Source organism: Erithacus rubecula (genome assembly GCF_903797595.1).
Source record: "Erithacus rubecula genome assembly, chromosome: 2".
In the NCBI taxonomy this organism is placed as follows: Eukaryota; Metazoa; Chordata; class Aves; order Passeriformes; family Muscicapidae; genus Erithacus; species Erithacus rubecula.
This window is the reverse complement of record NC_136685.1, coordinates 19,079,712-19,106,932: the sequence shown is the minus strand read 5'-3', so window position 1 is coordinate 19,106,932 and position 27,221 is coordinate 19,079,712. Positions and strand designations below refer to the sequence as shown.

The 27,221-nt window shown below is 42.3% G+C and overlaps 1 protein-coding gene across 1 annotated transcript; it reads right to left on the bottom strand.

The window, feature by feature from the left end:
• Positions 1–892: 892 nt before the first annotated feature.
• On the bottom strand, positions 893–8,865 carry FAM110C (family with sequence similarity 110 member C). Its single transcript, XM_079299064.1, has 2 exons — positions 7,518–8,865; positions 893–4,350 (listed from the first exon to the last, which is right to left on the bottom strand). The coding sequence occupies exon 1, from the start codon at positions 8,647–8,649 to the stop codon at positions 7,558–7,560; it is 1,092 nt and encodes a 363-aa protein (XP_079155190.1). The 5' UTR covers positions 8,650–8,865; the 3' UTR covers positions 893–4,350; positions 7,518–7,557.
• Positions 8,866–27,221: the final 18,356 nt, after the last annotated feature.

Here is a 27,221-nt window from a genome sequence, read left to right as displayed (position 1 = left end):
TTGCTATGAAGACTAACCATGTATCCATCCTTTCCAGACCTGCTTCATACCTTGCACTGACACAGGTCACCCAGGATTTGTGACCTATGTCACAAATGTAACCTTCCATGTCAGCAATAATAAAGTTGCTCTTGGGTGTTTTTTGTGGAAGATCCCAATTTACACAGCCAGCATCCTTTAGCTTCACCTCAAGTTGCCTTCAAATGCTGTCTGGTGAAACACTTGAGTCTGAGTAGATTAGACCATACCAAAATGATAACTATGAAACTGGAGTGCATTGGTTTCTGGTAAAAGTTCACTGTATGCAACTATTATTTCTGCTGCTTTCTTCACAAAATAAATAAACAGAGATTTAGCATAATATGTTGAATTCTTTATATGGAAAGAACAGTCAAACAACAGGTTATTTATAAGATTCTGGAGATAATGTATTTCCCAAGCAGAATTTCAAGATCCCTCCCACTTTGGACATTGGTTGAGATGAATGTGGCATTGCCTGCAGCACATTGTAGCTTTTGACAGTGAGCAAGACCAAATAATACTAAATTTGGAAAAAAATAGTACCCTTCAGGAATAAACTCTATCTTTTCAGCCATATTCTGAAATAAAACATATTAAAATGTTGTAGAACAGCCTTAGCCTCATATAATTCAAATTTACTGATATTAAGAGCTGCTATTTTGCCACCTCCTTGCAAGATTCCATGCCTAAGCTCTCAGCAAGAGCTCTGGACGTGGTTCAGGGATGTATTGCACTTTCAGATGTTCAAAGTCAAGTATCAGCCTCACTCACAGAGAAATCAATTCCTTAATGGGATTTCAGCTTTAAAATAATAGCACTTTAATGGAGCCAGCAAAATAAAAGTATACTTTAAAAAAACAAACGTTACCTCTCAGAATGGTAGTTTTATTTGTATGCATTCAATAGCACACAGTTTTTGTCACAAGAATATAAACATAACAATGGTGAAACATCTGTATCTCATCTGACCAGTATTCCATTCCAAAGCATTCAAAAGCAGATGCAAGAAGCTTCACAGGACCCAATGGCAGGATAACCTGCCCCAGAAGAAAGTTTCTGCTTAATCTCCACTGTTGTAATGCTTGGCCAATTTCACAAAACATGTACACTTACATCCTTTACAAAAGTAATATACATATAGAAAAATCTCTATTTCTTATAGATTTCTGTACAGTAATATTTACAGTATATTGCAAAGATTTCAGTCTTATCTCCATATTCCAGGCCATAAACCCCAGACTTTGTACCTTTCTGCTGTTATGCCACATCTGTGGACATTGCTCCTTGTCACTGCACTGGAGAACCATGAAACACTTGGGTGTAAACAGCAATTTGCTCTGCACACTTGCACCCCATTTGGCTATTTTGTTTACATAGTTCTAGTCAAACAAAGTAATTCTATTTATGATTAGCCTTTGTCATCAGCCGCTGTTTTAGGCTTCCCAGACAACTGGAAAACCGTTGCTAAAACTTTTGTTCAAACTGCAACAGCTCCCTTTTCCACACTTTAACACCAAAGCTGGAAAATTCCATCCCAGAGGATATCTTTTACAATCAAATAGTTAAAAAAAAAACAAACCAAAAAAAGAACTGAACTAAAATGATTTTTTTTTTTTTTTGGTGAAATGAGATAAAGATAGGTAGTGGCTACCATCAGCAAGTTCTTCTGATTTTGAAGGATATGATTGAAACTCATCAGAAGAAAGGAAAACCCTTTACATGTAACAGTAACAGGAATGGAAAAAACACCAGAGCTCTCATCATTTGGAAAAAGCACTGAATTACCCATTCCCAAAATGTACAGAGAAAGAAAGATTGTCACCCTTTTTTGTTCTAACATATAGGAAATGTAAATTATTAGCTTCCCCAGAGGGTAATACAGGGAATCTATATCTTATCAGGCAAAGATCTTAGACAGATCCACATCACCACTGAAATAAATGGGAGTGCTTGGCATTCCTACAGAGTTTAAACAGAGAAATTTTGTGGTATCAGTGTGGAAAGTCACCTGAACCCTTCTGAACTACGCACAAAAACAAAAAGAGGGATTAAAGAAGTATTCAGAATGTGCCCAGTTCTGATTTCACTAACCTCTGCCATAAACCCTCACTGATTTTCAGAAAGGCTGATGTTCGGTATTTTCAAGCAAATTAAACATAATCCTTCCTAATATTGAAAACTCAAGAGCAATACATTTTTCATCTTACTTTTGAAAGCTGCTCTGTGACACAGGAACAACAAACAGAAGTTTGAAAATGAAACAAAAAATTTCCTTGGAAACAAAACAAATTAATTCTCTTCCCCTGTTGCAGAGCACTGGATTGTAACTCCAAAGAGTTTTCCTGCACTCTGAGCTATCTACAGTCATCCACATTTTCAAAGAAAAATATTCCTTAGCTCTGATATTTAAATATATATGTGGTACAGCAACTTGCTGGGAGCATGAACAGAATGGATACATGAGATTATGTTTTTCACTAATAAACCTAGACTGTGATCCTTAAAAACCTGTATAAATCTTATCGTATTAGCAGCATCTTGAAATTTCTGAGAATCATCCTTTTATAATAATGTAACAAATATATATGGAGATTTTTTTTTATGTAGGAAAATATCCACATATACTACTTTCTAAGTTTGAAGGAGCTCACACAAACTATGTTTTCCTCCTGTTGAAAAGTGCGTTCAACAATTATTTTATCTGGAATTGTTATCTAGTTATCTTAAGAACTTCAGACATGTAGGCCTTAGTACCTAACACTAGAAACAGAAGACATTGCATTTCCAAACTGATGCTGTAATTGAGAACTAACCATCCAAGGACTGACAAGCACATTTAAAACCATGGAAGTGCAACTCAGATGATATTCAGCTGATGTGGAGGAGCTCTTCAAGGGTAACTCTTCCACTACCATGGCAACACAAAGTAAACTTTTAACCCCTGCACGACCAACAGCTGAAGAAAGCATTATGCCAGTCAGGCAGCTTTCACAGATGGGTATCACCACAAATGAAAGGGGAAGTGGCTTTGGGTTTTTTTTTTTTGGTTTTTTTTTTTTAATTTTTTTTTTAATTGCTTTGTGGTTTTCTAATGTCTGTGTAAAAATGCTTTGATTTTCTAGCAAACAATGACAGCTTGGGTTGTTTGAGGTACAGCCAGCAAATTCCATGAGTGACTGCAGAGGCCTCATTCACTACACTAACAACCCAAGTATCACCTTTTACAACGTGTTTAGCTCAGGCAGCCCAAATGAAGCATTTTACTGATGATATTGAGTAAAGTGCTGTCTGTATTGGGTGTCACCAGGACATTCCCTGGCCTGGCTGTGCCCTAACATGCCTCCTTGTCTTGCAGGACAGCAATGCTGCCTTGCACAGCCAGACCCACACCAGGGAAGTGTGGCTTTACACAGCCTGGAACACTGCACATAGCTCCCTAATGCCATTCTGCAAGAGCCTGCTCACTCACTGCCTAAAACTAAAGGTGTTACACCACGACTGCCCAACCTTGCAGTGTTTGCCATGTCAGAGTCAGGCACACACTGCAAATAAATTGTACTGTCCTGCAAGGTAGAAACAATACAAACCCTCCCTCAATACCTGTTTCTTGGAACCATGCTCTTGGAAGACTTGATGCTATTCTTTCCCAGTGGCAGAGCAAGCTGCGTGACAAACTAGCAAGAGCAAACTGGATGGATACAAGGTACACCAATTTGGCTTGCGTGCTCTCAGAGAAAGAGAGGTTTGGCAGGGGTTTAGCTTGCAACGTTTGCCAAGTATTTCAAACAAGGATGCCACAGCTAGTCCTCACCAGCAAAGCAAATGATGGTGAATGATGTCAGGATGAGCTCTGATCAAACTGCCTTGGTAAGGCAGAGCCTTTGAGCATCCAGGTGGAGTCTGTCTGCAAGGGCACACCTGACCCAGAAATCATTGCCACTTCATTCCCACTTTCTCTCCCCATCACTGTTGACAAATTCATTGCTGGAGAGAGATGGATGCACAAAACAGACCTTCTGTCACAGCCTGGAATGACATCCTGAGGCAGTGAGCTGATGTTGAATATTATTGTGGATGGCAGCTGCTGTCAAGCTTCACTTTTCCAGGGGCTTTTGTTTCCTGCTGTCTTGCTGGGGCACAGTTCACAATCTCTACTTTTCATTGCAGTCTTGGACACTCTTGGGCTTGACAAAACTGAGGCTTCCAGGGGATGGGGGAGAAGGTAGGAAGGCATAACAAAACACTAAACTTGGACAAAGTAAACATAAGCCAGATGAGGGAACAGTTTCTTCCTGTGTCTGGTTTTGTTCAACTTCCAAGTCAACAGTTCTGAAGAAAGTAGAAAAAGATTGTCAATTGTTATTTATCACATCAGACAAGCATAAGGTGATACTCTAAAACTTTCATTCACCTGCCCAGAGCTACTGCCAACGTAGTAAATTACCCTCCTTGGAGATTTCCACTTGAATAATGCCCATTCATTTAAGAATTATGAGAAACTCAAGGCTGAATAATCCTGATTCAGCTCAGGAAGGAGGATGCAGAGTGAACCCTCTTCCTAGAATCAAGCAGAACTGACAGTGAGAGGAACTGAACTGCAGAGGAGAACCCAAGCAGCTTTCTACCAAGAAACAGCAACCACCATCTTGCCAAGGATCTCAGTTTTCTATAGCTCACAACCCACACTCTGCAATCACCTCTCTGATGAAACATGCTAAAGAACCTGATCCATCAAACAGCTCTTTTATTTACATGGTGCTCCACCAGGTCCCAAAGAGCTCATGAAAAATTAAACAGAGAACATAAAATATGAATGGAATGATCGCTGGCCCATAAAAGCTCTGCAGTCCTTGAAAGATGTTTTATACATAACAAATGTTGGGATTTCAGAAATGAGGTTTCTGGCTTATTGTCCAAAAAAGATGCAACAATTTTCAAGCCCCTGTAGGAAACCAGGAACTTCTAAGGATGTGTACACCAGGAAGAGTACATTGCTTTCCAGCAGAGTCCACTGTCCTTTAATAAGCAAACTAAACAGAGCCAAATACTGGGATATTGTGAAAACATGTAGATATCCAACTTGATGCTGTATTATCAGCTGAAGTGTAGAACTGAATGAAAATTTAGAGCAGAACTACAAAATTGACCTTGCAATCACATGGTATTAACCAGTCTCCTTAAATTCTGTCCAGTAAATGTAATATTTAAATTATGGTAACTCTTGATGATCCTTGTCCTTTATTCTGGGTGCTGTGTACAGGTATTTTTAGCTGACCTTTCTGAACTTTCCACTTCTGTGGCCTAAATGATAAGTATGTTCTCAGTTTCCAGAAACTCTCTACAGATGACATCCAATAGCTGTGAGTCAGCCCTAGTATTCTTAAAATTAGGTTTACAAATAAGGACCCTCTGAATTAGTCTTTCCTAGGCTGTCAAAAAATTTAGTGCCAAAGGAAATTGCTACCAGAGTAATGCACTCCTTTATTCTAGGTATTGAAGTTATTGCAGAATGAACATATGATCACTTGAATAAACTTGCTGTTTATTTCATGGAGATCTTTTCACCACCTTGTTAGGATGTGTAATTTTATCTTATATAGTAAAAATAAAAAAGCCCCTGACCAAGCCCATGTGTGGTTACACTGGTTCAGCTCCTGGTACTTCCCATGCTGCTGCCCTTGCCTTTGCCCTGGTGCTGCATCTCCTCTGCAGACTGCATGCTCCCTGGGGTGCTCACCAGCATCTCCTGCCCCAGCTGCAGCACTGGACATGCTCAGCACCCTGCAAATGGATGGGGAAAGGACCAGCTGCTCCCTCTGGAGCCAGCTCTGTGGTGATGACCTGGACTCTACCCCCACCAGGGGCATTCAGGAGCAAACAGGCTTTTATTTGGTTGTTTTCCTTGTGTGGTTCATGCTTGCTGGAATCTGCCTCACATCCTCTTGTTTAGCAAGGCTGGCAGCTGCAAGACTAAACCAACACCTTCCCATTTTATTTTGTGTATCTCCCTGGCCTTTTATCATAGAATGATGAGCAAGGAGAAGTGATTAGTTCAGGAGAGTCCTTTCTTCTCTAAGATTATTTGGGAAAGGATTTGTTACATAACAACACTTCTTTTAAATTGTCAGCCAGATACCTGAGAACGTTCTTATCAGCATGGTCTTGAAAAGTTTTTGAAAAATGCCTCTCTCCTCATCTTCCTCCTCTTGCAGGAAGAAAATAGACTTTTGAGAAAAATCCTAATTATCAAGGTGAGCTGAATTTCACATCATTAAAACCAGTTTCAAGTAAATGGATTTTTGTCTTATATGGATTAAAGGAATTTAGAGTGATAGCTTCACATCCACATAGGCATGAGACCCACATGCTCCATCTACAGCTGTATCTACACCAAGTGATGTTCTTCTCACGCACCAATTACGAACTGTCAGAAAATATACGTGTAATTCTTCATATCAAGACCTACTCATGCAATTTTTAAATACCTCATGGTAAGCTGCAGTAGTTATCCTAGGGGCTTTATGTACTGAAAGGAGAAAAACTATTATCTCATAGATTATCAACACCACAGGCTCCATGAATAAAGTTATTTTTCAGGAGATCACATGCAAAATAAACACCACTTTTATTAAACCCAGCACACTGGCTTTTCCCAGAGCTAAATTTGTTTTGCTTCTGTCTGAGAAGGAATTAATTCTTAAGCCTAGATCCACACTTTGTGTTAATTTATTTAGCTTAAAACAGTGGAGTACTCCTCTGACCAAGGCAAACCGCACAACTCATTCCCAACTACCAGCACCAAACCACACAGCAAAACCCACGGCAGAGGGAAAACCAAACTCTGAAATGCCATGAGGTCACCTGGAACAAACTTTTATGGTCCCAACAGAAAGCCATGGAGGAAATAAGAACGCTAGCAGGGCACTGATTTCGTTTTGCTTTCCTGATACTTGGGGGTGCCAAGGGGAAGGAGAGAGAGTGAAGGAAAGTAAAGAGGGGAAAACTGTAGCAGTGTAGTGTAAATACAGTGCACTCCTGGTGAGTGTTACTTTCAGCAGAACAGTATAAATACAGTGTACTCCTAATTAGTATTAGAGTGTTCAGTCTGTTATCCAAATAACTGTAACTAAAGGTTGAATACTGTTCTAAGGTTTTTTCCTAGCATTTAATATAGCAGAAATTAGAAGAAATAAGATACTTGCAAAGCAGGAATCTGCCAAGTGCAGGCATCCTTCACAGACACTGACTCCTTAATTTCCTGTGGGGGGTCTGATCTAAACCTGGCAAGCTGCAAGCATTTACTTGTTTTTATTTTGGGTTTTGTAATAACACAGATTTCTGCGTTGCAAAGAAAAGCCACACTTGGAACACGCGGCAAACAAAATACATTTTCCTTCAACCCTTCCTTGAAAAGTCTAATATAAACCATGAGGAGTCAATTGCCCTCTAAAAAGGAAAGAGAAACCCAAATTGCCAGGGCAAGGCTTTGCACACACCTTGAGTTGGGCAGGCTCCAAGGCATGCTGAATGCGGCCATCACGCCAGCTCCTGCATCACCGTGCTGCTCTCCTTGGCTCTCTTGCACGTGTACAGCCATTTGATGATGCGAGCGTTGCGCTCCACCACGGAGGTGCTGCTGGGCACCTGCTCGGTGAGCTCGTCCTCCAGCAGCCCCTCATCGCCGCTGTGCCGCGTGAACTCGCTCTCCGACGTGGCCACGCTGATGCTGCGGATCTTGAAGGACACGTTGTCAGACACCACGGAGAAGTTCTCTCTCCCAAGGTCCTCAATGACCTCCTGCTCCAGGCCACAGTACTTGAAAAATGTGTCAAACTCGGCAAAGGACTTGGAGTAGCGAGAGCTGATGTCTGACTGGGAGCGATGGAGCCCTCTCCTCTTCACCTCCTTGACCTCTTCAGGAGGTGCGCTCAGTTTCGAGGGTCTCCCGTGCTCCTTCGTACACAGCCCAGTCCCTTCAGCGCTCGCAGGGACAGTCTGCACCGCTCCATGGTCGCTCGCCTCACGGTCACCACCTTCGGCCGAGAGAGGCTCGCTGCCCTCGGTGGCTGCGATGTCCTCCATGACTCTGGGCAACTCAGGGGAAGCCAGCTGCTTCTCCTTTATGGACCCATTGAAGATCCTCCTCACCAAGCTCCCCCGCGGGCTGTCCTGGCTCTGACCTCTGCCAAGCTCACACTTCTGGCGGTAGATGACCAGGGAATCCGGCCGCATCTGCCGGCGGGTGCTGCGGCGGGCGGTGGGGGGGCCGTGCTGCAGGGGGGCCCGGCAGGCGCTGCCGGCCCTGCCCGGCTCCAGCGGCCTGGCGCCCGCGGCCCGGGCCCGCTCCCCGCCCGCCCTGCTCCCCACGGAGCAGCTCTCGCTGCTGCTCTCCGAGGCAGAGCTGAGCGTGATGACGGGGTCCTGCCTGCTGCTGATCACCTGCTGGCTCTTCACGTACTTGGCCTTATCGGCGGCCAGTCTCTCCACGGCACTCTTCCTGCCCGGCTTGCCGGCCTCCAGCTGCCTGCGGAGGTACTCGGGCCCCTTGTTGAGGAGCCGCAGGGGCAGCGAGGAGTGGAGGTCGGAGATGGCGTGCATTCCCACGGCCTGGGAGAGTTCAGCTGGCATAGCAATCCCAGGGACGCCGATCCTGCTTCAGTCCCGACGGGGAAGTGGGATAAAAAGAAAACAAAACCAAAAGGTTAAAAAGGAAAATCGCGGTGCAGGGCAGCGCGGGCGCTCCGAGGGCCGCGCTCCCCGCACCGTCGGGGCGCAGCGCGTCCCGCCCGCCCGGGCAGGCACAGCCAATCCCGGCCGGCAGGAGGGAGGGAGGCAGGGCAGGCAGGGCAGGGAGGGAGGCAGAGCCGCCCGGGGGTGGGGGCAGCGCCCGGCCCCGCCGCTGCCCGCTGCCGCCGGCCGGGGCTCCGGGGGAGCCTGTCCCACACCGGGGCATCCGGAGCGTTCGCTCCGACAGGAACATCTCCCCCGGGCCGCCGCCTGAGGACGGGCGCCGCTGCAGGGCCGGACTCCGCAGACCCCGGCGCCTCTTGCCCTTCGGGGGCAGCGCCTTGCCCCGCTCCTTTCGCGGTGCGCTCCCCCGCGGGTATCGCTGCCCGGCCGTGCGCTCCAGCGGGACACCTTGCAATGGTCGGGAAAGGACGGGACCGGCTTCCCGAGCACAGCGGCACAACAGAGTCCGAGCACGCCGGGAGGGCAGCACAGCTGTGCCCCTGGTGTGCCCCCACCTGTGCCTCCACCTGTGCCCCAACTCTGCTCCCGGTGTGCCCCAGCTGTGCCTCCACCTGTGCTCCCGGCTGTGCCTCCACCTGTGCCCCCAGCTGTGCCTCCACCTGTGCCCCAGCTGTGCCCCCACCTGTGCCCCAGCTGTGCCTCCACCTCTGCCTCCACCTGTGTCCCCAGCTGTGCCTCCACCTGTGCCCACAGCTGTGCCCCCACCTGTGCCCCAGCTGTGCCTCCACCTCTGCCTCCACCTGTGCCTCCACCTGTGCCCCAGCTGTGCCTCCACCTGTGCCCCCAGCTGTGCCCACAGCTGTGCCTCTAGCTGTGCCTCCAGCTGTGCCTCTAGCTGTGCCCCGCCTGTGCCCCCAGCTGTGCCCCTCCTGTGCCCCCAGCTGTGCCCCAGCTGTGCCTCCACCTGTGCCCCCGGCTGTGCCCCAGCTGTGCCCCAGCTGTGCCTCCACCTGTGCCTCCAGCGTTTCCCCCACTATGCCCCCATCTTTGTCCCCAGCTGTGCCTCCAGCTGTGCTGGCAGCATCCTGCCCTTCCGGGGGCAGCGGCCGCAGCAGCAGCAGGGACAGGACACATTTGTCCCTGTGCACTTGTAAAGTGTAAAGTGCGGTGGAACAGCATCGGTCTGAACTGCGTGTCGCAAATCTTTGCCCTTTAGAAACATGGAGCAGAATTCCCACCTGGGGCTGGCAATTCCAAACAGGCAGGACAGAGACTTGTAAGTCATAGGTAATCACCTGGGGCAGTCCAACTTTAACTCGTGATCTCATGTGAGATGCACTATAATAACTTAATTATAAATACCTTTTGTTCTAATTCAGGAAACAAAAGCCAGTTTATATCTGCAAGTTTTTTCATGCATATTTTTTTCTGATTTGGTTTGGTTTTAATACTTCTGGGGGAATAGAATGCTTTTGTGGTGATTGGTTCATGCTTCATCCTTACAAACACTAAATTGTTTAGGAAGGAAGAGATGAGCCTCCCCATCCTCATTATAAAGTTTCAGGGTACACAACTTTGCTATCAGCAAGGTTCTCACTGTGACAAGAGAAAGGATACCAGCAACCCTGGAGTCAGAATTTGGGCTAGCTCTTCAGTGAAGACCTTCTAAGAAACACACAAAACAGAAATATTCTCTTGCCAACATGGTTCTATTGCAGGTTTTCCCCTTAATTTCACATAATCTTTGTTTCTAGACATGTAGGTCTGAACTCCAAAAGCCCCATAACATATAGAACTGCCTGTTCACAGCAAGGATCCCAGATATGATGCCTGCCTGAATCATGACTGAAATTTGTGACATAACTTGAGATCACTTATGGTGAAATTCCTGTTGGTGTGTAGAATGCATGAAGTTTTTTGAGAAAGATTTTTTTTTTTTTTACAGGTGTATAAGTAGAGCTAGTTCACATAATAACTTACCTAAAATTAATATTTTGGAAAACTGAGAGACAATAATAAAAGTTTAAACACAGTTAATTACTAGGGAACTCTTTCCTGTTAAAGTGGCTCATGCACAGATGTGTAAGAGTCTAGTTAATATAATTACATATTTAAATGCTTCATGGGGTGCTGGGCACATAGAGAAGGTTGATGTCTTCTGACAATTAATCTGAGCAATAAACTGATAGATGTAATGAATTTAGTTATGAGATACTAATGTTTCATTCCCATATTGACAAATCTGCCTTCATTGTTTTCTTCAACATTTTCCTTGGAGTTCTGTGGCACTGAATAATGTAATAACACATATTCACATTTCTCCATGCATTTTGTGTTTGTTCCAAATTCTAGTGTCTTGTAGAACCTTTAAGAACATACTTTAAAGGTTCTTAAAAAAGTAAAGAAAAGAAAAAAAAATTAGTTTGCAGTCATTTGAAATAATAAGAAAAATGAACACACACAAGTATCAGTAAGAGGGGTCTTATTAAACAACAACAATTCATTTATTTATCCAAGTTGTTCATTCACTCCCTGCAATACTATATAGTTTTTCTCAGTGGACAATAGCTTTGTGTTTAGAGTTGATATACAAAACCAATTTAAAAACATTGGTTTAGATAGGAAAAAAGGGTTTAAAACATGAAAAATTTTTTATATATTTTCCTTTCTCTTATAATGTCCTTGGCTTTAAATACATGCCTGAAAGAATTTTGATGGAATATTTTCATTTTTCAGCCAGTTTCATCCTCATCTCACTGACAAAACTAGATGTGACTTTTCATTTTCCATGAAGTGCATGTCACAAGGAATTTCTCATGAAAAATTGCAACAGCAATTTCCAGCTGACTTTCCAGATATGTGAGATACTTTTTCCTGAGAATCCTGGGTGATGACGGCAACATTTAAGGGGAGGAAGAATCTTCCCAGGGTCAGAAAACATTGCAAGCAACAAAATTTTGTAACCCTATCTCCTTTTAGTAAGACACATCAATATAGCAGCTGCAGAGTTTAGTGATATTTTAAATATATTTAGGTTACATATTTTAAAACTTACGTGCATTTCAATTTAAAATAAGATTCCCTGTCTTGAAATACTTATATTTGTATTTCTTGGAATTAGCTCTTATATTTATGGATACACTCTTGCAGTATTCAAAGAAGAGGGAGCCATTTCTTCCTTCTGGAAAGCAGAGTGTTATGAGAGTCCCAGGCAAACCACCTTTGCCCCTGACCCAGAACAGGCTTGCAGATAATGAAATGGAAATAAAAATGGGTGCAGCAGCATCCATCCCTCAGCCTGTCAGCTGCCATCAGTCTCCATCTAGCACCAATGCATTAGACAAAGGTAAGAGAGGCAACTCCTGCTCACACTGAGCCTGTCTGACACAAAGAGTTTTCCCATGGAAAGAGAGTTCTACAAAACACCTTTGAGTCAGCTGGCATTTACAATTATCACGAAATACAAAGCAGCTGAATTTTATGTGGGATAAGAAAAAAACACTTCTCACTGAGATTTTATTAATAAGTGATGTTTTTAGAGCACAGCTAGAATCTGAACCAGAGGAAAGCCAGAAACAGGACTGGTACAATGTCACTGCAAACAAACAGTACAATGTGTGCAAAGCTTAGGTCACTGCTGTCACTGCTCCCACCCCATTACCAGTGGTCAAAGGGCAAAAATGAAGTGGGAGCTAAAGGCAAGGAGGAAAGAGAAAGGGGAGCTCGAGCCCTAACAGAAATAGGATGCTCCCATTGTGAAGACCAGCAGAACAGCTGTGTCCCAGGACTGAGGTTTCTACCCCCAGCAGCTCTCAGTGCTGAGTGCAGGTGTTGCTGCCCACACCAGGGAGTGATTCACTTCTGCTGTGACTGAGTGGTGCCACTGCATGTCCTGTTTGCTGCATTGGGGGGATGTAAAGCAGCCACAACACAGAAATTAACAGATTCCAAACAGATGTCTCCAGTGGGGAAATTTTAGGCCCTTCAACATGAAATCAGTGACTGTCTCAATTCTCTCAGATTCACACAATAGGAAATATAGGCATGCCTATACATCTTCAGGCAGAATTTCAAGACTCTGGGCTTGAGTGCTGTACAACAAGAGGCAGACCCACATCATTTGTATGTCTTCTTTTAGCCTCTCCCACCAGATTGCTTAGCATCCTTTTTCACCCTTGTGATTTTGGGTTTTTTATTTCATTAAACTTGGCACCTTAATCAGAAAACCTCTTCCTCCAAAAGTCAATCCAGTTTGCTCAAACTTTCATTAGTGGGCTTCATTTTTTAGTGGAATTTTGGAAATTCACCCCAGGTGTAGCACTTCCCAGGCTGAACAACCACCATGGATCTCAACGGGACTGTGCAATTTACATCACAGAAATTCATGGAAACATATGGGAAGCCTTATTAGAACAAACAGCAAAAGAAAAGTGATGGAATATCACAGTGAAAACAAGAGATGAAAGGAGAACAAATGCAATATGCATTACACCAGGCAGTTATAATGGGGAAGGTGCTAGCCATAGCATGCTTCTTTTCCTTTTTATGCCTTCTTGTCTCTGCAGTACATCTGAGCCTACACTAATTCCTTTTTTCATACAGCTCTCACATGTCTAAAATGTAAAAATAAAAAAATCCAAGCCAGGTTTGGTGCTTAACATATTTAGTGTGTGTTAAAATATTGACATTGAATATTTTGATACTAAAAGACTGATATGTTTATCATGCTGTTGGATCAAATTCACTGAGTAATTTGGAAAGGAGGGGAAGAACCAGAGTTTTCACAGTAAAATACAGCTATGATGCTGTAAAGAAAATAAGTCATTTGACTCTCAGAACAACTCTGTTTGATCCTGAAAGGGATTCCTTCAAGTTTGAATTGAGATACTTCATGAATGAACATGTGTTACAAGTGTCAAAATAAATTTTGCACTCAGTAAAAGGTTCTTACTGTTGCTTCTGTCATGTATGAGTTGTTCTAGTCATACCTTGCAGTTGTAAAACTGCCTCTCAGTGGTTGCAGCACCCTTTACCAACCAACCAAGCTCATAAACAGCCACTTCATCCAACACAGGCATGGGTCAGAGCACTTCTTAAATAATTTATGAATTTTGTAGGCAGGATTGCTGCAGTCATCAGCAGACTTATCCACACAGTTTTCCTCTGTAAAGGTCTTGCTGGCCTAGTCTCATGTATAGTTAGCTTTGATAGTAGAAAAACCCTTTCACCTAATCTTTACCTAAAACTCATAAAGAGTTTAAAGCCATCCAGATGTTTTAGGGAACTTCCAGCATCTCTGTGTTGCCTCTTTGCTGTCTGCTTGCCTGGCAGATGCCTAAAACAATTGGCAAAGTTTCTGCTGCTGCTGTGCCAAGGCAGTACATGAATTGCCTGTAGTCTGTTACATGTAATTTGTATTGTGGTAGTTGTAGTACTCACCTGGAAAGTGTGAGGGACAATCTTCCCCTCCCAGATTTGCAGCAAACTTTCCAAACTGGGTTTCTTGCTTCCTAACACAGTAGTTATAATGTGGAGACTCACATTAGTTCATTAGTAGCTCATTATCACATTTTCTTTTGCTGAAAACATTTATATTTTGCTTGTCTAATTAGAAATTTACTGAAGGTAATGGTCAGAAGATATTAATTCTATAATCTAGTGTGCATGCACCTAGGAAATTCATGGATTTATAGTTACTCTTGCAAAGTGGAAGGATTTAAACAGGGAAGGTTAAAAAAGTTTCACCTCCAATGTTGTTTAAGGTGTTCACTGGAGATGTGTGTTCAAACCACAAAATGGTATCTGAAAACTTCATCTCTCCTACCATACTGCTGGCATGCTGTTCTAAGATCTCAGTCTCATTTTCAATGATATAGACTTGAGTTCAGAAATCAAACAACAGGATATATTCACATTTGAAAATTCCAGTGATGCATAGGAACCAAACAACAGTCAGAACAGTCTTCAGACTTTTGAATGTCCTACCAGCTTATGCAGGTATTTCCCCATTCAGACACTGACTGCTGGAAATCCCATTCCCTATTGGATTTATCAATTTTTTGTAGAGTATATTACATGTTTTACAACAAGTAGTGAGTCATTAAACTCAAAATTTTTCTACTAAGACAGAAATTTTGTCACATTTTCCTTGAGACAATGCCCATCATGGAGCTCCTTTTAAATGTAACTGAATAAATTTGTCCAACACTATAATGGACACAGCTCTTAATGTTTAAAGAAGCCCATCTGTCAAACACCAAAATACTGGAAATATCACCAAAGGAGCACAGTATCAGAACTTGGAATGCATGGATAGATATGTATATAACATGTGAAGTCTATCATCTTCTGTCTAAGGTTTTGATAGCAAATTAGATAAGATCATGATGCTTCTTTCACAAGGATTTAGTTTAGTTTCTCTGAAGATACAGCTATCAGTCGTTCATTATTTCTTATCAAATTATTGCAAATTTAAGTCTCTGTCCCTATGAAATCTATGGAGAACTGACCAGTGTTTTGTCTGTACTTCTTATGTATTAATCTGGGCCCAAAAGAGCTCTTGCATGGTCTCTAAGAAGTCATTGGCAAGTGAAGTCTGCATGTTACCTTTCCATAGAAGGAGTCAGTGCTCTTCATTGCTGAGACACCTTATGGTGTTCCATGATTTTTCAGTGCTTAGAATCTTTCCCAGATCCCTATGGATGTGGGTTTGGAGTTCAGTTCTTGATGGACATGTGATAATTAAAGGGGACTGTTGCTATACAGGCTCTATAAGGACTCCAAAGTGTGTCCTTTACTGTTTAGGCACAAGAAATATCGAAATATAGAAAAACTGATAAATGTGCTTGCATTTATTAATTCAGCTTTTTTTTGCTTCCCATTTTAAAGTATTTTCATGTCTCCTTCAGGTTGGTGATGCAAGACTTTCTTTCAGAGTTTAGATGAGAAAATGAAATAATTTATCAAGACAGTTGCCCTGCCAAAGACAAACATTTACATTTAATAGACATCCGTCAGAATACCTCTGAAGGTGTGGTGCCTTGTCCTGTCACTTCCTAAAGGACTCTTGTACAGTTCAGACATAAAAGGCAAATATCTTCCAAGCTTAAAAGGGAGCCTGCACCCTGCCCTGTCTGTATGTACAGAGGAGATAGGTTGTGTCTCCTTAACATGGCTTTGGGAATCAGCACAGGTTTTTGGCCATTCCCAACTATACTGTTTGGCTGACAGGTGAGTTAAATAGTGTAGATGTTGTCAAATCACGTCGGGTTTAGGCTTGAGATCAAAGAATAAACCTGAGCCCACAGATGCAATTCTGAATCCTCACTCTGAATTCAATTAATTGTCTGACCTTCTCTAGATATTCACTGTGACATGCAGCAGCTCTATGTGTAGCTAATTGTAAGTTCAACTCAGTCTATTTGATAATTTTCAGCTTTGGTTTAGGGAGATGAGTAAGTTACTGTAACACTATAGAATTGTGTCTTAACTAAGCTGGGCAACATCTGTGTTGCAAGTGGGTTCTCTGACACAGTTATTTACATGGTGAAATCGAGCCTTGTCTTGCCCTTTGCATTTCAGAGTCCTTCTAAATGCACCCCAACATCACCTGAGCTCCACATAACAACAGAAGAGCGTTCAAAATACTCTTGGGATGACCTGACTACAAGTTCTTGATGTACATTAATTTATCTTGAAAGTTATAACAGATTTGTTTTAAACTGATTGACTCTGAAGATTAAATAACATCTTGGATAAAGAGAGTAAAATAGCTTAGCTGTTCTGTATAATTATATCAATTCCAAAGCTATATAAAACAAATAAACATAAGCCCCAGTATTCAAGCTTCATTAGGTTTATGTTGTAACAGCTACATTAAACAAAATTACAGATTCAGTAAGATCTTATCATGCTGATGCAGCAGCTGCTGTGGACAGGATCACATAGTTATTCTTATTTGCAGGTTTTTCTAGGAAACCATAGTCCAGACCTCTTCCATGAACAGGTCCACCCCTGCCCTGCAAACTTTAAATCATGTTCTAGCAAGATGCTAAACCCCTGCTGAAAAAGTAGATGTAATGGGCAGAATAGGGTTGAGATTTTAATCATTCATCCATATGACTATTCAGTGTCCATCCAGGAATATCTGTCAGAAAATGCTTGTCAGCCTAGGTGTAGGTGTAGCTTATGGGCTTGCTTCTGCTCCAGAGGGGAATAAGTGGAGCCAGCACAGATCACAGGATCAGAAATTCATGTTGAATTCAGATTTTCTAGTCCAAGTCTCTAGTCCAAACTCTTTCTCCAAGCAGGCTCAGCTGTGAGACCAGAGCAGGTTATGGCCTAGACCTAAAAATAGTGTTGTAGGAATGGATTACATAAAGACTGATAAGATTTGGCAGAGCACAACAAATAAGGCAAAAAATTTTGTAGTTGATAATATGATATTTTGAGCACCTATTTAATTTCCATTCTTAACATGATCCATTCATTTAGTTTCTTATATAGATTTTAGGCTTCTGTTTTGTGTATTTAACTGGTCTGTAAATTGTCTACATTCTTATTCATAAAATAAAAAAATTCAAGCAATATTAAAGTCAACTGATATACAAATAAATGTGATGTGCTATTTACTTACAGTCCAAAGGAATTATTTATCCACACTGAAAATGAGACTTGACTGGAGAGAAAAATAACTTCAGTTTATTGTTCTTTGGCTTTGAATAGTAAGTCTCTGCTATTTTACTACCAGTTGAACTTAGAGGGAGCCTGTAATGTAGGCCTAATAAAACTCATTTCTTGTTCTTAAAGAGTTAGTATTTTAAATTTCTTCTAAAAAATTGCTTCCATTAACCCATCTGCTAAACCCATAAAAAAACTCCTCTTCCCCCTAAAAACACTTTAAAATATTTTAATAATTAGACTGTTGTGGATTTTTTTTCCTCTTTTATATGAAATTAGCTCAATTGGTTAGAGCATGGTGCTAATACCATCAAAGTCATGGATTCAATCTCTACATGGGTCATTCACTTAAGAGCTGGAATCCATGATCCTTCTGGGTACATTCCAACTCAGAATATTCTGTGATTCTGTGAAAGTATTTGGTTACTCTATTGTCTTGTTCAGGATTTGTGTCAAAAATTATATTAAAGGGAAGACTATAAGGATTAACACATAAACTCAAGTCATCAGTATGTTGTAGAATAAAAATTGTTCAAACCTTTGTTTCTTTGGTCTAAGATTGGTACTAAGTAATGAATGGACAGATAATCTAGTAATTCAGATTAGCATTCTGCATTACCAGGGAAAAAATATTTCCAAAACACAATAAAGTTTTCTAATCTGGAACTTTGTGCATTGTGTGTGGTTGTCCCAGTAACCCCAAATACACAGCAAATTTGATCCATCCAATATTGTAGTGTTGAGCATTCAGCCTAGACTGAACTAAAGCTGTTTCCCAGGGGCAGAAGCCATGTGCACTCAGGCACTGAAACAGGGTCACACAAGATGTGGGTTTCCTCTTGGGGCTCCTGGTGCCCTGTGCTGGGTGCTGGCCCTCTGCACCCAGCATGGTCAGCCCTGGCTCATGGTGAGGGGACATGGGGCAGTGCTTGGATGAGCACATCTCTTATCCTGAGCTATCCATCTGGGGCTGGAAGAGCAAAGCCCAGCCATTGCAGATGTTTTGTGGAATAGGGGCAGCTCTCCAGGACCCTGCATCCAGCAGAGCCCCTGCAATCCCAGCACTGGCTCTGCTTCCTGTGTTTCATGTGGCGCCTGGAGCTGACCCTTATCTGATTTCAGCAGAGACAACATTTGCTGAACCATTTGTGAATCACTTGACACTTGCACAGACTTGTTGAGAAACCAAAGTCATCTGCCAGACCACAATGTTCCTGGCTTTTCTTTCCTTCCTTTTTGAGACTGCTGCTTCAGTCAACTGAAATTATGTAAGCATGGCACAGGTGAAGAGATAGGCCAAGATAGTGAAAAATAATTGTCTTCTTTTAGGTTTCCATGCAAAATTGAAGGCTTTCTATGTAACACTGAAGCTATAAACAGCTCAGTTCCCACTGGCTTTAGTCAGAGATAAGGACACAGGACACGAAGCATCAGGCAAGTTTGTTTGCTCAGAGATACAATCACTCAAGAAATAAAAAGAACTTGCATCCTGTCACGTTAGTCAAAGATGTCAATGCTCAATGAACCTTTACAAAGGCTTTTGAAAGGAGATAAATAGTGTAAAGAGCTTAGTTTATTACCTAACTAATTGTATTTTATTTTTAAATAATTTAAAGTGAATGAATTAGTAAAGTATAATTTAATATTTAACAATTTTAGAGGCTTGAAAGTGCTGTAGAAAAAATATGCACACATTAGTTTGCTGTTGTCTTATTTGAGAGGTTTATGTTTTGTTAATACTGTCTAAGCATTCCTAACACTGAATATGTAAATGAATACAGCATCAGAGTCTGAGGTTGCATCTCTGAGCTTCAATGTTAGAGCTTTGCCTTTTATTCTTCTGTACAATTCTTTGAAAAAAATGACATCATTCTTTGGTCTCTATGTTGCTTTATTATATTTTAAAGGATTTTAGGGTTTGAAAAATGATGATCAGCAAGGGTATCAGCTGGCAAAATCAACTTCCATCTCCATACTGCTCTACAGAGCAAAGAAAAAAACAAACAAACACAAAATCTTTCCTTTTCTAGACAAGAAATAGAGGTAATAGGCAATATTTCTGGTGAACACTCAAATATTTTTATGCACAATTTTAAATGGTGGCACTTCCAAATCCTTTTGCTAGCAGAGCTGTTACCTAGTGCTTCTAGCTGATGAGTATAAATAGAGCACTGCTACAGCTCAGCCCTTGGAAGGCACCTCAGGAGGGCTGTGGTTTACATCTCCTCCCTCACCTTCCTTACAGGGCTCACCACCCCAAAGCAGCACTGGCCTCTCCAGTGAAGAATGCACTTTCCTCCACATGATTATGAATTTTCCCTCTGTTGGAAACAATATTTGAACAATATGAACAATATTTGTCCTGCTCCATGCTGGTGGTCCAGCCAACAGCCCTGGTGTGCACTGCACAGGTTTGAAGCCTGGCCCTACAGCCTGGAGTTCTTTGTGGCTCAATGTGAGAAATGATAGCAAAGCACATGGAAATCGTTAGGGGCTGTGTTCTCTAGTGCCACAGCAGCAAGGTTTGCTTTCTTTGCCAGCAAGACACAGCTGAGTTGCTCAGTGGAGCTCTGTGTGGCTTGAGTTGAGGAGTATTAGATTTCTGGCAAAGGCAATGGACTAAAGCTTTGCACTGGGAAAGGCTGAAATGCATTTACCTACATAATGTGGTTGGTATTTTATCTCGGAGCACACAAGCCCTGCTGTCTATCTTTTGCACTCCCTTCTCCCTCTCAGCTCTCCCCCTCTGTTATCATTCTCTCTCACTGCTGTCTTTGGCCCGGCACTCAGCAGCCTGCAGGGGAGGTGGCCTCTCTAATCACGTTTGTGCTAATTGGGGCCTGATGAGAGGCATTTGCTTTCCCCTCTGTGCTGATGGCTCCCCAGCTGGGGCCCTGGCTGGCTCTGCTCTTTCCCTGTGTCGGGGCTGTTCCAGAGCAGCAGATGCTCCCTGCTCCCCACAGAGAACAGCTGGCTGCTGTCCCTGCCCTGTCACGAGCCAGCCTGTGCACCCTGCCACACAGCCAGGACACTGGAGTCCCCCACCATCACCCTGCTCCTCAGGAACAGCCCCATGCTGCAAAATCATCAATTTTTCTCACAGAGAAAAACAAAACAGTTGTGTCCTGGTCTCAGTGTTTATAGCAGGAACTCTCTGAGGGCAGATAGCATCTCTGTTGAAAAATGCACACATGTAAGAGCACAGATTGCTGTGAAAATGTGCTGGTTTGGTTTTTTTTCTTTTTTTTTTTTTAATAGCAATTAACATAGCTTCTGAAGAAAGCCATATCTGATGGCTAAGGGCAAGGTGGGACCTCATGCACATAAAGCTCAGTTACAGGGGTAACCCATGGGAGTTTCTAAATCAGTTTTTATTCAATTCAGTTATGGGATTTTCTACCCAGCCTCCTAATCATCTCCTTTTACTGTGCTTGGGTTTGTACTTCAGCATGATGTCAGATTTCCTGGATTGGATCCTACTTGATAGAGGCAGCAGGACACCCTAATCCCAGTTATTGACAAGCAGTTGATGTGAGCTGGTCCAGCCTGGGTGGATGGATGTGCTTCCCTTGGGCTCTGCTGTCTGCTGACCTCACCCACGTGTCCCCCACAGCAGCTGGTTCTGGCACGACTTTGCCCAAGATGGCAACAAGAAACTGAAATCCAGCCTCTTGTTTCTGATGGCCTGGCAGAGCTTGTTGCCCTTTTCCTGGCTCTGGACACATGTTTGTGTGTGTGTGTGCTGTAGAGGAGGAGCATCTTCAGGGCCTTTCCAGAGACTGCATTATTCTGCTGCAAGCAGGATGCTGCCAGAGACTCCATGCTGCAATCCAGTTCATCCTCCAGGTGGTTTCTTCACTCCTGTTGATTAGCTCATTCCTTCCTGGAATGATCCAGGATGATCCTAATGATCTGTATTGAGATCTAGTTTAAAAATAATCTATGGGAAACTTTGACTTCATTGTAAGAAGTCACTGAGGTTTTGTTTTGTTTACAAGCAGAAGAATTGTGCTTGTAAACACAATTTCTAAGTTGGTGGTCTTCAGTGCACTGTTTGTAGAGCAGGTTGTGGCCATTTGGTCAGTGGTCACTGAGGACATTTGCACAGAGACACTGACAGCTCCACCTTAAATAGGGTCTGATGCCAGCTTTCTTACTAGCCAGGAGAAACAACGAGTTTTTTCTCAGGTATAAGTTCTCCTGAGCATGGGGGGTTGGAAAAGAGTAATGGTAGGAGAGAGAAACCTGTTATTTGAATTTTTTTAATCTTAAAAATATTGCACGTAGCTTTAATCACTATATCACTTAACTACATCAGAGAAACTGAAGTGAGTAGAAGGCAGTGAACACTCCTTCTGAACAACATTTTCTTTGAGCTGTTTGTCTATGCAGTTCTCTGCTGGAATGCAACTAGCAGAAATAGCATCTGATTTCTGCAAGGTCCACTTAAGGTGTATTGTGTTATCAAGGCAGATCAGTAAAGTAGCTCTTTTTGATCAGGAGCTGTTTCACCTTAAGTTTTCAAAACTGGCATGTTATCTGAGGGGAGAAACCATCACTTAGTCTTTCCACTTCTCCATTGTGCCTGAAGTAAACCTTCCACTCAGGAGAGTTTGAAATCCTATGATCGATACATTTTTAATGACCTACTATGTATCCATAGGCACTGACTCTGTGCCTTTCACAGGTTCCTTTCACCTGACTGCTCCTGTGGGGTTCAGCAAAGGACAGTGTTGTGTCCCCATGAGTGTCCCCATGTAGGTGCCCTGAGCCTAAACTGTGCCTGTGGCCAGTGGAGGTCTGGCCAACACAATCACTCCACAACTGTGTGGGTCACTCTAAAGCCCACCTGAGGTCACTTCTGCACCGTTTGAGCTGCCTGAGGGTCAACCTGGGATGTCCAGCTGCTGATCTGGAAGGAAATTGGTGCTCTACAGCATATGTGCCATATTTGATAGCTCTATCATGCCACTTTATGCATCCTATTGTGACCCAAATGACACCAGACGCCTATGCATAGGGAACTGAGTGTCCTTGTAACATCAGCGTGGTAGACTTCTAATTCTAATTGGTCCTTCTCTGCTCCCTCTCTGTTCCCCTGTTGCTTGCTGGTGACACCTATTTCAAGATGAAATGTGTCTTGTAATACTGCTTTCACTGCATCAGGACTGCCCAGATCATGGGTTTCCATGCTAAATGCTGCAGCTTTTCCTGGGAATTTGCTGTAGGAGGGAGCAGCCTGCAGAGGATGATAACTGGGTGTAGCTCAGGTGTTGTGTGGAAAAGGCTCTCGAGTCACAGCCTGTTCCCACATCTGACTCCTGTCATCTGACTACACCTTGCCCTTTGGTCGGGACTTTTGGCAGTTTTGTAATGTCCTTGGCTGATACTGTGGCCAAGTTCACGCAGGGTGTGGCATGGGCAGGGTTAGCACACTCCTGCATGAATTTCTAAAAAAAACAGTGTTCAGAAAGGGTAAATGTCAGGAAATAGTCATAGTGGCAGTATAGTGGCCATTGTTTGGTTTTTTGGTTTGTTTTGGTTTGTTCTGTTTTTTACTGGATTATCCTGAATTTAAATCAGAAGTAGTGACAGGTACACAATCTTGCAGCCCGTGGATTGTGTCAATATTAAAATAACAATCTGCACTTTTCTCTGCCAGATGTTTTCGGCTATGGCTGACCAGCTTGGAAATCCTCTAGAGTGTTTTTTGCTCTAAGGGAGCAAGGGAAAGGTATTCTACAGAAAATCAAGATGTGAATTTGCAGTGCCAATAGCAGCATAAGGGTTTCTCCATTTGAACAGCCTTTTTCCCTGTCCCGATCACATCTAAATTGATGGACCTGGTACCTGTTCTCCCTGTCCATGCTTGGTTGGGGCAGACATGGAGCTATTTCTGTTCTAGAAGTTGTGTAAATCCATTGCTGCAGCTCTGAGCAGCAGCTGAGTTGCTGTCCTGTGCTGACATGCCCTGTGAACTTTGTGCACATTGACTTCATTCACTTCCAAAATTCACTAAGTTAAATGAGACAAAGGACTTTTTGAACAAATTGTTGACCTAAGAGTCAGCACAATGTATCATTCTGTACCGTTTTCTCATAAAGAGAGGTCCAAGATCTCCAGTCTCTGTGTTTCTGAACCCCTGTCATTCTACTTACCTGTCAGTGAGATAAAGAACTACTTGCATAAAAAAGCCCCTACCTGTTTGGGAATTTTAAAATATCACATACTTCCTAGGAGGACCAAGAAGACACTTTGTTCAGCGGTTGTATCATAAAAATGAAGAGGATTGAGGGCTCCCATATAAACTTTCTTCAAAACCAATTAATCCACAGCCAGCTGTTTCGCAGATGTGAAAAAGGACTTGAGATACTAGTTTTTCTTTGTGAGACCCTGATAATGGATCAGTTTGTGCTCCTGTGCCTTGGCTTGTGGAAGGCTTAGAATCCAAATATTGCTGTTTATTCTGGTTATACATTGAGATAATGCTGTGGCAGTATGCATGGAACTCTGTCTTCTGTCTGTCTCCACCATCAAGACTTAAATTTCTGCCTTCTTGTGAAAGGTAATTTTTTCTAGCTGCTTACTCAGTTTGTTGATGAGACTGGCTGGAGAAGCCACCTTGGATGCAGCAGGGCTGCTCATGCAGTGAGCAATGTTTTGACTTTTTGGTTTGCTCATATGTCTAATAGGGCTGGGCTCTAATGCAAGGATAGATTGCAGCTGCCTGATTACACTAAGTGCATGTACAGTAAATTATTATTTTACATCTGGCCTTAAGCTCAGCCTTTGTTCCCCAGGCTAATATGGCTCCTCATATTCCCAAACTCTTTCACAAGTCCACATCATACAGACTACAATATCTTGTATGTTATGTAGAATGCATTATATCTTGCTTCCTTGAGCTATTTTATATTTCCACCTTCACAATTTCTCTCTCTGTATTTTGTCCATCCTGAGAGATTGTATATTTTAACAACAGAAAAAATCAACAAAAATACAAAATCACAAAAAAAAAAAAAAAAAAAAAAAAAAAGGTGCGTCCCAAATTGCCATCAGCATAGTGTGGTGAGGTTTGTTTCCCCACACTGTTCCATTTTCAGTTCTTCATAGTTCTTTGAATTTAGATCTTCTGGTTGAGATAATCCCATGGAGAATGGAGGGTCTTTGGATAGTAAACAGCACAGGTAATTACTGTCTTTAAAGACATCCTGAGTGAGTATACACAAGAAAGTAAAGAGTGCCAGAAACTGTCAGTTTGCTAATTATGGCCAGGGTTATTAATGACATTCTTTAGACAGTTAATTACTCTTTTCTATAGCTGAAATCTACCTAGATGATAAGACCACCAAGATTCTATTTATTCTTCTTCCTCATATGAAGGCAATATGTGCCTCTAAATAGTGTACAGACACATACAAATCAGATAATGATGTCAGATATTTCAGGATATTTTCCAGTTTTTCTGGAAATATGATGAAAATTTTTTGTATAGTATCACCCATAATTAAGTAGTATAGAAACCAGGGTGTTTTTTCTGCCAAACTCATAGGTGAGTTATATGATGATTGTATAAAGTTCACATAAGTGACCTGCTGTGTGAAAGCAGGTTTAATTTAGTGAATACAGGAGAGGGGTAGGTTGTAGCAGCAGATAAAAATGGGTGTATTGAAATCATATGAATGTCAATACTTGGTGAGACCAAAATCCAAATATCCCAGTATTCTCCCACTGGTAGGGTCCCATAATGGATGCTTAACACACTCAGGAACCTGGCTCAGGAATTCTGCCATGCATCTGTGTCCCTCTGGTATAAGCACACTTGTTTTCATTAAGGTACAGGCTGGCTGTATTGTGCTTCTCCTTAACTGTCTCATCCTGTGCTCATCATGCATCTTTCTCTAGACTGTCTGGAGGAATATTTTTAAATGAAATTTTCAGAAATTCTCCTGAACTGCACTCATGAGCAAAATGAAAATAAAAGTCGGGGAAATCTCAGTGCAAGATGAGAAATGTGATAACATCAAAAACAGGTTTTAGGAAAGGTCTTAGAGAATGGGCATAAAGTTTGCAGAAGGCAAGGTCTTCAAGCAGGCAGGGGTTTGATATTAACATAGAATTCCACCAAAATCTGGCACATATGATGAGATGTTTTAGCCTGGGGCTTTAGTGAAATGCATAAGTAGGGCATGAAATCTCTATGGCAGAGGTGGCATCTGTGTTTATTGGCTGTTTGCTATGGCTAATATTTGTGAGCCTGTAGCACCCTTAACTAACCCAGCACTGCTTTTTGGGATGTGACTGAGTAACACGCAGAGGGGTTGTTGTAGAAGTTTACAAAAAATTCATAAAGGAAAAGAGCAACAGGAGCAACACATGAAAATAACAACCTAGCTGCTGTTTATTTCATATAGCTACAAATGATACTTATTAGAAAATATCAGTGTGCTACTTCAGCATCAACATCAGGGTCATAAAAGTTGAATGATTATATGAAACTAGAAATAACTTTGAGGATGGTAAATAGAACAATAACAGTGTCTAGCAGAAACAGTAATCTTAACCTTTCAAATTTAAATTGCCTGAAATCACCAGTTTCTACACCTCCTAGATAAAAAGCTACCTTAGATGACTCAAACTATACTTACCTGACATAGAGTACATCTGCAAAAAGGTCTATGACAATGGAAGGTACCACTGAATCTTGCTTCAGTGGTTCTCAGACCATATAGAGAGTACCAAATTGTGCCAATACACAATGATGTAAAGGTTGAGGAACCACTGTTTCCTGCTACTGTCTTTTACTTGTCACCTGCAGCACTTCTTCACTCTCCAAAAGTGGTACCTTTACACAGGAAGAGAAAGCTGTTTTCCCCACTGAATCAAACTAACTCATTCTAAATTATATAGGAATTTTTTTTAGAGGCTACAGGAACGTTTATATGCTCTGCACTCATCTGAGTGTGGAAAATATCTCCAGATATACCTCTCTGATTGGTGGGGGTCTCCAAAGAAATCATACTAGAAGGAGTATGGTTGTTTTCTGTTCTTTCTATATAGTTTCTGGTTTTCTTCTACCTAATGGGATGTAACTTTCTGACACCCATTTGAGGCTTGGTATTATACTTAAAAATCAGACTTCAAGGTCAACTGAAAATTCTCACTGCTAAAAGGGGCTTTTTGCACATTGGCACAACAGATGCATTGCTCTACCACACACAAAAAATTACACTCTCACTCAAATAAGTGTGCATGCTCCAGATGTAATAGCTGTCCCTGGAATAAAAATGCACTTAAATTATGTCTTGAATATGGTCTCATTGACATCAGCCAGGCAGTTCATGTGGTTAAAATTAAACAGGTATAGGCACTTTCACAGGTTGCAGTCATCAGGACATTATTACATGCCCCCAGGAACTCTACAGCTCAGTGAGATCAGCTTTTTTTTGCATAAATAAACAAAAGCTTCAGGATTAAAAAATATCTTTTAAGAAGGAGAAGAGAGAGTGATGTGGCAGGAAACAGATTTTCCCCTTGACTGACAGATGCTGGAGTGTGAAGAGTTCTGGCATGAGCCTGTAGCAGGGGCTCAAGGTCTGCAGTGCTGGCACAGAGCTGCTGCTCTGGCTCTGTCAGAGGGCTCTGCAGAGCCCTCAGAGCACAGACAGAATTGCCTGGCCCAGGCTGAGGCAGCCTGCACAACCTCTTGGTGACCAGGGGCTGCAGTGGCCCTGGGCCTGGCTTCTGTCTTGTTGGCATCTTTACTTCTGACTTTCAGAAGCCTGGGATTTAGTTCTGTCCTGACTTACAAGATGTAGCATCCTTTCCTT